At 40.7% G+C, this 11,883-nt stretch overlaps 1 gene segment (V, D, J or C); it reads left to right on the top strand.

The window, feature by feature from the left end:
- Positions 1-8,249: 8,249 nt before the first annotated feature.
- LOC101730301 lies at positions 8,250-8,925 on the top strand. The segment is given in 2 exon segments: positions 8,250-8,350; positions 8,440-8,925. Coding segments are annotated over 2 exon segments (375 nt in total).
- The last annotated feature ends 2,958 nt before the right edge of the window (positions 8,926-11,883 follow it).

The raw sequence follows: 11,883 nt of genomic DNA, 5'->3' as shown, positions 1-11,883 counted from the left end.
AGTATTATTAATAAAAACTAACGCAAGGTCTACAGGAAGAGACAAATTAGTGACATAAGTCCAGGTATAAGTAGTGGACACAATGTTATTCAAAAAAGGTTAAATCATAAACAACAGAAAAGTAAAGAATAATAGATTGGAATGCAGTGATATTAGATATGGAACAGTTACAGGTGGTGTTAGAAAACATAAAATAACCTTTTAACAGATCTGGAACCTTATAGATAGAGAAAGTTGCAGACATATTCCATATAGTACAGTGATTATTAGCAGAGCAAGTTAAATTATCTTTAAGTGTGAATAGTAATAGCATTGAACCAACCTCATTGCATTATCACAATTCCATTAAAACCTTTAAACAAAGAAACTAATAAGGTAAGGTGATTAAACTTCATGTTTAACCCTAGATACTATAGATAAATTGGTTGTAGAAATAGAAAAAATGTCATTAATGGGAGGCTTATAACAGAGACTGAAAAGTTTCTGCAAATGAAGAAGAGTAGATGCAGTTAAGTAATATTCACAATGGGATAAACATCAAAAGGAAAATAAGAGGCTGCACCAAAGTGCATATTTTGTCTATTTCCTGTTCATTACAGGTAGTTATCAGTTCTTGAGTTTCTCTCTGATCATCCTCCTGGTCATCCTGGTCATTCTGTCTGTCCTGATGTCTTGGGGCGGTGTTATCAGGCAAGAAGAGGTCATCTTTGGTAGTGTTATAGTCTTTAGAAGGTACTGGTGGTGGTAGCAACTCGGGCAAGTTTCACTCTCGAAGCGTGAATCCACTCGACACTGGAGTCTGTTAGAATGGAGGTTGGTGTGATGGCAATAACTGTGGCTTTGGGTCCAAATGGAAATCCCCCATTTCGATAACGATGCAGCTGTCGAACAACAAGAGAGTCTTCAGGGCAGAAGGTATATGTAGGTTCCTGTGTGGGTAAACGAAAAGATAAAGAGACATCATCATAGTTGCCATTCAAAGTAATGATAAAGTTATGTACATATTCTTATTTGAATAGTTCTAAATCACTGGGAATAATAAGTGGACTTCTAACCCAAAGAGTTAATAGTTAATGGACCTGACTAAATGACTATATCAGGGAGTTGCACCACTGCGTAGTCTGCCTGGTACTCGTGATCTGAGGTCCTGGTACAAGAACCCTCAACGAAAATGTTAATAGTATTCTCTAAGGGATATCCTATAAATCCCCTCTTGGTGTAGTACTATTATGAATTTCAGTAACACACAGAGCTTGTAACAATGGATTGCTATCAGAATTAGAAAAATGTAATAATGCATTGAAAACTGCTGCGGGACCTTGTGTTGTAGAAGCATATTCAATAGTTAAAATTTTGCGTGTCAAGTAAGATGTCTCCACTAAGGCATTGGGAAGTCTTATGTTGGGTGGTAATGTTTTATAGCCAATGTGTGACTTGGTGTGAAGTATGCAAGATAGTATTGTGACCAATCGTGACTGACTATGACATTTCTACAGCCATAGCACTAGCTGCTAAAGCTTTGAGACACGCCGGCATCCCCTGTACCGGAACAAGCATTACTTTGGAAAAATGGGCTACCGGACGCAAATTGCCTCCAGACTCCTGAGCATAGACTGCAGTCATGGTTTTACAGGTGTCCTTAACATACAAAAGAAAAGGTTTACAATAATTTGGTAGTCCTAAAGCAGGGGCTTGAACCAGAGATTTATTAAGCTGATAAAACACATTTTGCATAGCTGGTGACCATATAATTAACGCATATTGATCTTTCTTTGTGCACTGCCCAAGAATATTGTATTAGTATTCAATAGACTCAGCCCCCATCTGAGTTTTGTGTTTAGCAATTTTGTGACCTTCAAGTGCAAAGTGTTGTAAAAAACAAACCATGTGAGCAACATTAGTAGCCTGATTAGGACTACACAACAGTAGGTCATTGACGTACTGAAGCAGGATGGAACCATGGCTAGGAGTCCATGACTTCAAGGAATTTTGAAGCATCAGGGAATGGCCACTGATGAAATCCAATAACCTTAGGGATGATGGGTCTAGGTATATTAGGCCCCATCAAAAATAAAAGCCAATAGTAACTGTGTCTCAAGGTCAACTGGGACCGAGGAAAAAACATTACTTTAAATCATAACTGTGAATACAGACACATCACAGGGTATAGATGTAAGTAGAACTGTCACATCAGGAATAATGAACACAATAAGTGTAATTAAAGCGTTAATGGCCCTTAGGTCTTGGATTAAACAATATTCAGACCCTTTTTTTTATGCACTGGGTTGACTGGTGTGTTGTAAGGGGAGAACAATCAGGCGTGAAATGCCTTGCTGTAGGAAGGAGTTAACAAGGGGACAAATACCATTTACTGATAGGATACTGTTTGAGATAACAGGGTGAGAATGCGGGCGTATAGAAGCTTTGTATGGTGTACAGTCAACTAGTTACGTTTGAAATCTACCGACACTGAAATGGGAATTCCTATTAAAGGGAAGATAGTATTGGTTTTGGGAACAAAAATATTGAATGCAGCTTTGTGGCATTAGTAAAATAATAACCTCAATCTCTATTCCCCCTTTCCTCTATTGGAATGGGACATTGGGCTGTTACCAATAGGCATTGTCAGTGTCCCGTTTCTCTTTCTTTGTACTCTCAAACATGCTGCTTCTTTCTCTAACACTTTCTTATCTTTCTTATAAAAATAGCAGTGAGGCTAGGCCATTCAGAAATTAACTAAAACAAGTTTATAACTTTAATTGTGCCATATGTCCTCTAATATTCTCTGAAACCTTTTGTTTACAGGCTAAGGCAACTACCATAGACTATCAGTCCATAATCTTTCCATTTCTACATGCATTGACCCTGACACATACATACAAGATAGATAAGGCAGGCACCAGGATTTTTCTAGGATCTGGAGCATTTATTAAAATGTTCCTAAAATCTGAAGGAGTTAGGGGTTTCATAATTAATTGAGCTCCTACAGTGAGAAAGGGCATAGCTTTGTTAGGCTGTGTATTAAAGGAGTTGTACTAGAACTACGTAACCCCATTTTTCTATCTAATTGCTATCTCTTGGGCTAGTAAGATGTTTGTAAACACACAGAAAAGCTCTTTTAGGCAGAGCCCTCTTCACCTCTTGTATCGGTTATTGATTGCTTTATAAATAAATGTTAACAATAATAATAATAATATAAAAGGATATAAGTTATCATTGCATGGATGTAAGTGTTCCTTCCAGGGCTGGGGTCTTTTTGCAGTGGGAGGTGTAGTTCCAAACAGATTCCTTTAGCATCACTTAGTCCTCGGGCTGCAGTTCCCTCAGTGAAGATGGGATCTGTTACAAAAGAGAACACCTGGCCATGCACTTTAGTTAGTTCATAAGTTAATTGAGATACAAAATTATTTTTTTATTATATTATATTAGACAAGTACAATAATCATTGGGAAACAAACAATCCCAAACGGGATTAATAAGGTACATAAGTAGATCAATACAATGAGCAATTCAAACAATTTTACAAGTGACTATGGATGAAAAGGTAATGGCAGAAAAACATGGATTATTGTGATACAATTGGATAAGATTAATACTACGTTAAACAATTCTTATTGATACAATTAAACAGGCTAGTAGAGTTTGGAAATATTCATGGAACTATGGATAGTAAGGAAATGAGTCCAAATGAGAACTATCATTGGGAGAAAGGGTATGCATGAGGAATCTCCATTTAGATAAGAATCTTGTGCGGTTTTTTGTATTACTAAATTTGAAAGCAATGGCTTCATTTGTACAGAGAATTTGTAACTCCGAAATGACCTCCAATAATAATAGGGGGTTTGGATCGATCCACATTTTGAAAATAATCCTCTTTGCTGCTGCCAAAATAAGGTTCAGGTAATTTATGGAGTAGGAAATGTTCCCAAATTTAGGCTGAATTAGGCGAGACACTTGTATAATGTCTTCTGAAAAATTTTAATAAAGCAGATTTTGGAGTCAGATTATGTTTAAAGTCCAATGCAGATTTTAAATGGCTCTCAATGACTTGCCAAAAACTTTTAATATGAGGGCAATCCCAAAGTAGATGAATAATGTTTGGAAGCGGTGTATTACATTTGGGACAATTTTTAAGGAAATTTTTTTTTTTTTTTTGCAATCAAAGTTAAAACCTTTATAGGCTAGATGGATAAGTCTAAAGTTTTGCTCCCTCCAGATTTCTGTATGGATGAGTTTATCAAAACGCTTTATGCAATTTGTTAAGGTTTCTGGGGAAATTTCTGTATGTAGATAGATGGACCATTTTTAGAGATACAAAATTAGTGAAAGCATCAGAGTGTAATTGTAACTGTTGGGAAAACAAACATTCAGCGCTGCGGAATATGTTGGCGCTTTATAAATAAATGTTAATAATAATAATAATAATAATAGTAACACCTTAATCTGGGAACCGACCCAAACAAAATTTTAAAGAAAAACAGTTTACAATTTCTTTCTTTCCTTTTTATCTGATATTTCTTCCCCTCTCTGACTGCCATCAGCTCACATACTGAGATCCCTTCCTCCACCATACTATTGGTTTGATCCCTGGAACCCAGTAGAGAGAGATATCCAGGGTCCTAAATTTCTAACTCATAGCTCCCACGCACACTGTACTAGGTTAACCCACCAAAGTTATGACACCCCCCACACACACAATCGCATTTCGCATGTGACTATCCCCTTTCCAACATGTACACCTCTCAGCTGGAATGTAACCATTAACCCCTCTTATCCCTGCACATAAGAATCCTCCTGCTACTGAACTTCATAGACACAACCTTAGACTGTTAACAGAGACCAATTATAGGGAGGCAAAAGAAAACATAGAAAAACAGAACATCAGGTTATAAATACCATGTGCAGGTTCAGTTAAAATGGGCTGCAGGCCAGAGGAACCTGTCTTTGCTGGCTGCCAGGAAGCCACTGGGGTCTACGGACTAATTCACAATAGGATATGGGGATGACACGGTAAAGAAACTAAAACCTAGGTTCCTATCGTGTCCCGGAGGTGATCAGTCTCCGTCCCATTCCGTGTCAACTGTCCGGAACCCTTATATTTGGCTTAAAGGCAGACAAAACCTGCAGTCTCACATTGGGCTCAAATTGTTAAAGACATAATCAGTCCTCACGGTATTTATTCCTGTCCGAATTAGTTCAACAAAGCGTGTGGGTGCGCACCGAAATAATCATACTGACACCAGGTTCAGTATTCCTTGCAAGTTTATCACGAATGAGTAGTAGTAATTTCTTAGCATTTTTATTTCCTTTATTTTCAATTTCGTATAATGAAAATTAATTGCAACAATTCCAAAAAAGCAAACAGGCTGTACTGGGATCAAGGTCCCTACAAAACCTTATTAGCTCAGTCAGAGGTATTCCTTAATGTTGTAATAAATTTTAGATGACCAGTTTAAAAATATAAGTGTTACGATATTAAAAACATTTACTTCTAAAGAAAATAACAAAGACACAACACAGGCAAACAGTAATTCATCCAACAGTACCTTTAATTTTCTCTCGCGATCAAATCTTAATACCATAAATTTCCAAAATTGAAAATATAAACACATTTGGCAAAGCAAAGTCGTTAGGGCTGAACTGAGATCAAGGTCCCTACAAGACCCACAATGACTTGCGATCACTCTTAATAGCAGGTGTGCTTATATGAGCAGATACATAAAATACAGTTACAGGTACATATAACAAAGACAGGACAACACAGGAATACACATGCAGAGACGAATCAGTCAGAAAATAATGTTTCCCACACACGTCCTGAGAATCCCTAATTCTCTTATTATCTCTGTATCTCTGTATCTTGTATCTCTGTATCTCTGTATCTCTTTTTATCTCTGTATCTTGTATCTCTGTATCTTGTATCTCTATTAGACTGCTAACTGTACCCTTTTTAGATCGGCCTGTAGGGAAGAGCCAGAGGTAAGAGGAAAACCATCAATTAAGATGTAAATTCTACTTACCGCTGGATTCTCCTGCCAATCCCACTTCTTGACACCAAACTGTAAGGGTTAATCTCTTTAACTCTGTCTGTGCTTCTCTGCACTGTATCTAAGCAGTCACGAACCGGTTCGATTTAATCTGTGCGTCGGCGAAACATCTGATATCGTCTGCGCATGTGCGCTGATCAGGGAACTTGTACAAACGATACAACCAGTATGTGTATTGCAAACAAGTACAAATTTATTTTGTTTTGATATTACTTATATAGTAGATAGAAAAACACATCCCATTATGCTTACGTATCATGGGTGGGTACATTGCAATTATTAGTAGAAATACAGAAATTATTTAATTAGCTACTGAAGCTTTATTATGATCTCTTAGCCTTGAATATTAGCTGAGATAATCAAGGCCAAAAGCAACTTGGACAAAGACAAGATAGTGAGGATAATCATAACAATTGCAGTAACACATTCACAGGCCTTCATGATTGAAAACAAAATTGTGTAAATTCAGCATTAAGCAATTTAAACCCTATCAGACCCCACTCACACAGTGATACAGAGCTGAACAAAAACCTTCCCCTTTATGAAGATCTGTGAATACAAGAAACTGACAGTCAGCGCCTCACTGGCTTCAGTTCCGTTGGGTGCCGGTCCCACCAGTAAAGTGATGCAAATGCTCTTCAAGCTGTTGGAACACGGCTGTATGTCACACTAACTCACCATAATAATAATATTTCCTGATATGTATAAACTGATTAGGTTTAGTATGAAATGTATTACATTCTGCAGTCATATTTTTAGATTAATGTTTATTATGATTTAGTGCCAGCCGGTCTGTTGAGCTAAAATGGAAGGAAAGAACACAAACCAGTAGCTACATCCCCCGAAAAGAGCCCGACAGCCCCCCATCAGCTCCCATTCACTCACTGAGAAACACTTCTCAGCCCAAGGTTACTCACCAGAGCATTTTTGGGCTGGAAACAGTCAGTACTGACACTGCCAGGGGTTTGCCAGTTACGGTAACAGGGGGCGGCAGGGGCAGATCTCAGGCAGTTTCACGTAGATGAGCCCCCCGTGTGCTATCAGCCTAAAGCCGGCCGTACATAATCACATTAAAGGGACATTCGGCCCCTTCAGACTGAGTTGGCTGCAAATCTGCCTGTGTATGAGCCCAGTTTTACTGCCTCCCTGACAGATATCTGGCCAAAAATCAACTAGATATCTGTTGGGTGGGTTTGAACTTGCTGTTGGGTGAAGACCCCCATGCCTGCCTTATTGTGATCTTCTCCCAATGGGCCTGCATAATCCCTGTTATAACCCCATCGTTTGCCCGATCAGATTGGCCGGATTTGGTCCAGCACATAGGTGTCAAATGGGGTAAAGATCTGCTCATTTAGTGACCCTGTCAGACAAATAGATCTCTCTGTGTATGGGCTGCACAGCGCGGCTCAACCAAACTTTACTCAGCTGTTGTTGGACTACAAACCCCAGAAAAACGTAACATATAATGAAGGGTGAGGCATGCTGGGAGCTGTAGTCCAGCAACATCAGGGTTGTATCCTTAAAACAATATTGCCCAATAAAACTTTCCAAAACTTTTCCCCAAATCCCCAGGGCTAACGACTGCTTTAAAAAGCAAAAATTCCCCCAATGAGAATCCCGGCTGATGTGAGTAAATCCGGCTCCCTGTTCTCTGTTCCTGCAATTGGAGTTGGGAGCAATAAGCACAGTTTCCCAGCACTGAACAAGTCTGTCCCTTTATCCCCATGTCTGATTCCTGTGCCATATAATGACGGGAAAATGCCATCATTATCTCTATATGTAAGGTACCAGCAAGGGGCCTGACACAGTGCTGGGAATCAGCATTCTCATTGGTCAGTTCAAGTGTTTTGATCAGTAGAATTGTAATTAGTGAATTTTCTTTCATTTATAATTATATTTTTTGGCAACTTCTGTAGCAAAACTAGGGGGCACAGAGGGGCAGCATCATGGCTGGGATTGCAGTAGGTCCAAACTCGCAGCAAAAATAAAAAACAATGAGCACAACTGCTTATCTAGAGGGGCCCATTTTCACTGAATTCACTGTCAGTGAGACTTGTAAAGATGCACAGTTAGAAATACAGGGAACTGTGGGTTTCATAGGGAGGGGGGGCCCCCAGCAGGACTTCATGGGATTTGCATACAATCTACATGTAGGTCCCCCAGTGCCTCTGTGCTTGTGGGGGGGGGATATAAATGTGAGTGAGTGCAGGCAGGGGCTCAGGGATCTGTATCAGCCCTGTGTGCAGTGATCACTATGGTGTCCCACAGCTGCTGGCTGCCTCTACTCATGCTCTGGCTTCCCGGTGAGCACATTCACTATACACATAATAATAAGGGGCATTTTATATAAATATGTATTGATAATAGATTTCATATCTGTTTGTGTCCTCAGGTTCCTATGGGCAGATTGTGCTGACTCAGTCCCCAGATTATGTCTCTGTGTCACCGGGAGAAACTGTCACCTTCACATGTAAAGCCAGTAGCGGTGTTTATAACATTTTTTATAGATACAACAGTTTAGCCTGGTACCAACAGAAATCAGGGCAGGCACCAAAGCCGCTGATCTATGGGGCAAGTACCCGACACACAGGGACCCCAGAGCGGATCAGCGGCAGCGGTTCTGGAACTGATTTCACCCTTACAATCAGCAGAATGGAAGCAGAAGATGCAGCAGATTATTACTGCCACCAGTATGCTCAGTACCCACTCACACAGTGATACAGAGCTGAACAAAAACCTTCCCCTTTATGAAGATCTGTGAATACAAGAAACTGACAGTCAGCGCCTCACTGGCTTCAGTTCCGTTGGGTGCCGGTCCCACCAGTAAAGTGATGCAAATGCTCTTCAAGCTGTTGGAACACGGCTGTATGTCACACTAACTCACAACTTGGTACTATTTCCTGATTTCATATTTTTAGATTAATGTTTATTATGATTTAGTGCCAGCCGGTCTGTTGAGGTTAAATGGAAGGAAAGAACACAAACCAGTAGCTACATCCCCCGAAAAGAGCCCGACAGCCCCCCATCAGCTCCCATTCACTCACTGAGAAACACTTCTCAGCCCAAGGTTACTCACCAGAGCATTTTTGGGCTGGAAACAGTCAGTACTGACACTGCCAGGGGTTTGCCAGTTACTGTAAATGTCCCCATAGAAACCCCAGAATAATGTAACATATAATGAAGGGTGAGGCATGCTGGGAGCTGTAGTCCAGCAACATCAGGTTTGTTTTCCTTGAGCAATATTGCCCAATAAAATATTTACTAAACTTTTCCCCAAAGCTACACAGGCAGCAACAGCTTTAAATAGCAAAAAATCCCCCAATGAGAATCCCAGCTGGTGTGAAGGGAAAAATGCCATAATTATCTGTATATGTAAGGTAGCAGAAAAGAAGGACCCTCAAAGAGAGGGGAGGCACCTCTGCCACTGGCTTCTACATGATCTTGGCAAACTTTTGCAGGCGAATTGTCAGATTCGGATTTTAAGCCTTTCAGATGCTTGAAAAAAAATTCAGCTTTTTTTTCGCTGATTTTTATTATCGAGAAAAAAATATTCCGATGGTTAATAAATGTGCCCCTTAGTGTGCGGCCCCAACCTATAGCCGATACCTGTACTGGGTCACATGATCAGTAATTCCAACTTTAAGAACATTCTAGTTTCTTACTGAGGCTTCTGATCAACCTGCCGGCTAAGCTTTGGGTATGAATCTTGTGAAATCGGAAAACTGGTTCTCCAGAGTGGATCAAATTCTAGGCCCAAGAGCTGCCTATCTATATAAGATTCCTGGGGCATCAGGTAACTGGACACTCCCCCCCCCCACACAAATTATAGGGAGTATCACCCTTAGCAGGACTCCCCCTGTTGGTATGGGCTGTGCCAATAATATAATGACCATAAATCTTTATGGGAACATAGTAGGGAAATGATATTATATTCATTGGGCAGGATGTTTCCTACCGGTTTCATAAACCCCCAAATGCTGTGAGACCTGCTCAGATATTCATATTGGATGAACCAATGATAAGAGGCGGCCATGTTTAGCCTCATTTTGTAGCTGATCCTGTATAAACCATCAGGATTTGGTGCAGGTCACATGGTGGCCATGTCCATCTGCTCATACAGAAATATGTGCAATAGGCAGCACTGCAGCTAAATCTTCTTTAAAAAAGTCTTTATCTGGACATTGGCTCTGACCCAGATAGCAGCAAGCTTGATAAACACCTGGGGGATATGTAATAAAAGGCACTAAGTTTGCCCAGGAGCAAACAGGGGACCAGTAAATGCTTCCTCCTTATGTGGCGTCTCCAGTTCCTTTTGCCCCCCAGGTACCCCAGAAAGGATATGCTCAGGGGCTTGATTTTCTTTATTATAAAGAATGTTCTATTTAGTATGGATAGACTTTACTCATGGGAGTTCATTGAGCCTAAACCTTTCCCTATAAAAGGAAATGAAGGAAATGCAGCCATTACATTGCAGCGCCCAACCCAACCCAAAAGGCAAAGTCATTTAGTAGTTACAGTAATCCCATCTCTTTTCTTCATGTAAGATCCCACTCTAAATTGCCCCTGTGTAACCCAGACACTTTCATTCCTTATGTGACTTTGCATACACAAACTGTGGGTGAGTTGCCTGTAGATATAAGGGGCTATAAATGTTCTATTTCCTATGTGACTCAGTCTCAGGGATCTGCCCCTGCACTGCTCCTACTGTCAGTATGGGGAGATACTTACTGCTTGGCCTCTGCGCTCTCTTCTCTCTCTCTCTTACAGGTACTTATAGCAGCACTCACATACACACATTTGCCCACTGCTTTACAGCTATATAGACTTACTGTGTATTTATTATCCTCAGGTTCCTATGGGCAGATTGTGCTGACTCAGTCCCCAGATTATGTCTCTGTGTCACCGGGAGAAACTGTCACCTTCACATGTAAAGCCAGTAGCAGCCTTGTAAGTGGCTCTTACAGCTATTTGCACTGGTACCAACAGAAATCAGGGCAGGCACCAAAGCTGCTGATCTATAAGGCAAGTACCCGACACACAGGGACCCCAGAGCGGATCAGCGGCAGCGGTTCTGGAACTGATTTCACCCTTACAATCAGCAGAATGGAAGCAGAAGATGCAGCAGATTATTACTGCCAGCAGAGTTACAGTGGGTCACACAGTGATACAGAGCTGAACAAATACAGAAATACAGAAAGGGAAATAAGCAGCCGACAGTATTTCCGGGGTTCATGCAATGGAAGCAGTGACCGTGACCTGATATAGAGCAGCCCCCCCTCTGTGCAAGGGCCCCGCAGTGTCACAGAAAAGCCCAGAAAGGAAATAAAAACCACAGAAATATAAATAGTGACACCTTTAGTTCCTGTGTAGCTCAGACTCTTACATGAACTCTCCCATCATTGTATCCAGCAACCCAGTATAACCAGTACAGCCCCTTAACTCACAGCGTTCTCCTCCCACCAACCCCCCAACACTGTGCCCCCCCTTACATATATACATATACAGTATATACCTATAACAGTTTTATGTGTAACAGATCTTGCCAGACTAATTTAGTTGCCTTTTATGAGGAGGTGAGTAGGAACCTTGATGCTGGAATGGCAGTGGATGGGATCTACTTGGACTTTGCTAAAGCGTTTGATACAGTACCTCACAGAAGGTTAATGATCAAATTAAGGAATATTGGCCTAGAACATAATATTTGTAATTGGATAGAGAACTGGCTGAAGGATAGAGTACAAAGAATGGGGGTAAATGGAACATTTTCTAATTGGCCCAGTGTGGTTAGTGGGTACCGCAGGGGTCAGTCCTTGGGCCTTTGCTGTTTAACTTGTTT

Source organism: Xenopus tropicalis, chromosome 1 (assembly GCF_000004195.4).
Source record: "Xenopus tropicalis strain Nigerian chromosome 1, UCB_Xtro_10.0, whole genome shotgun sequence".
Classification (NCBI taxonomy): domain Eukaryota; kingdom Metazoa; phylum Chordata; class Amphibia; order Anura; family Pipidae; genus Xenopus; species Xenopus tropicalis.
Note: the sequence above shows the minus strand (reverse complement) of the source record. Positions and strands in the feature narration are given on the sequence as shown.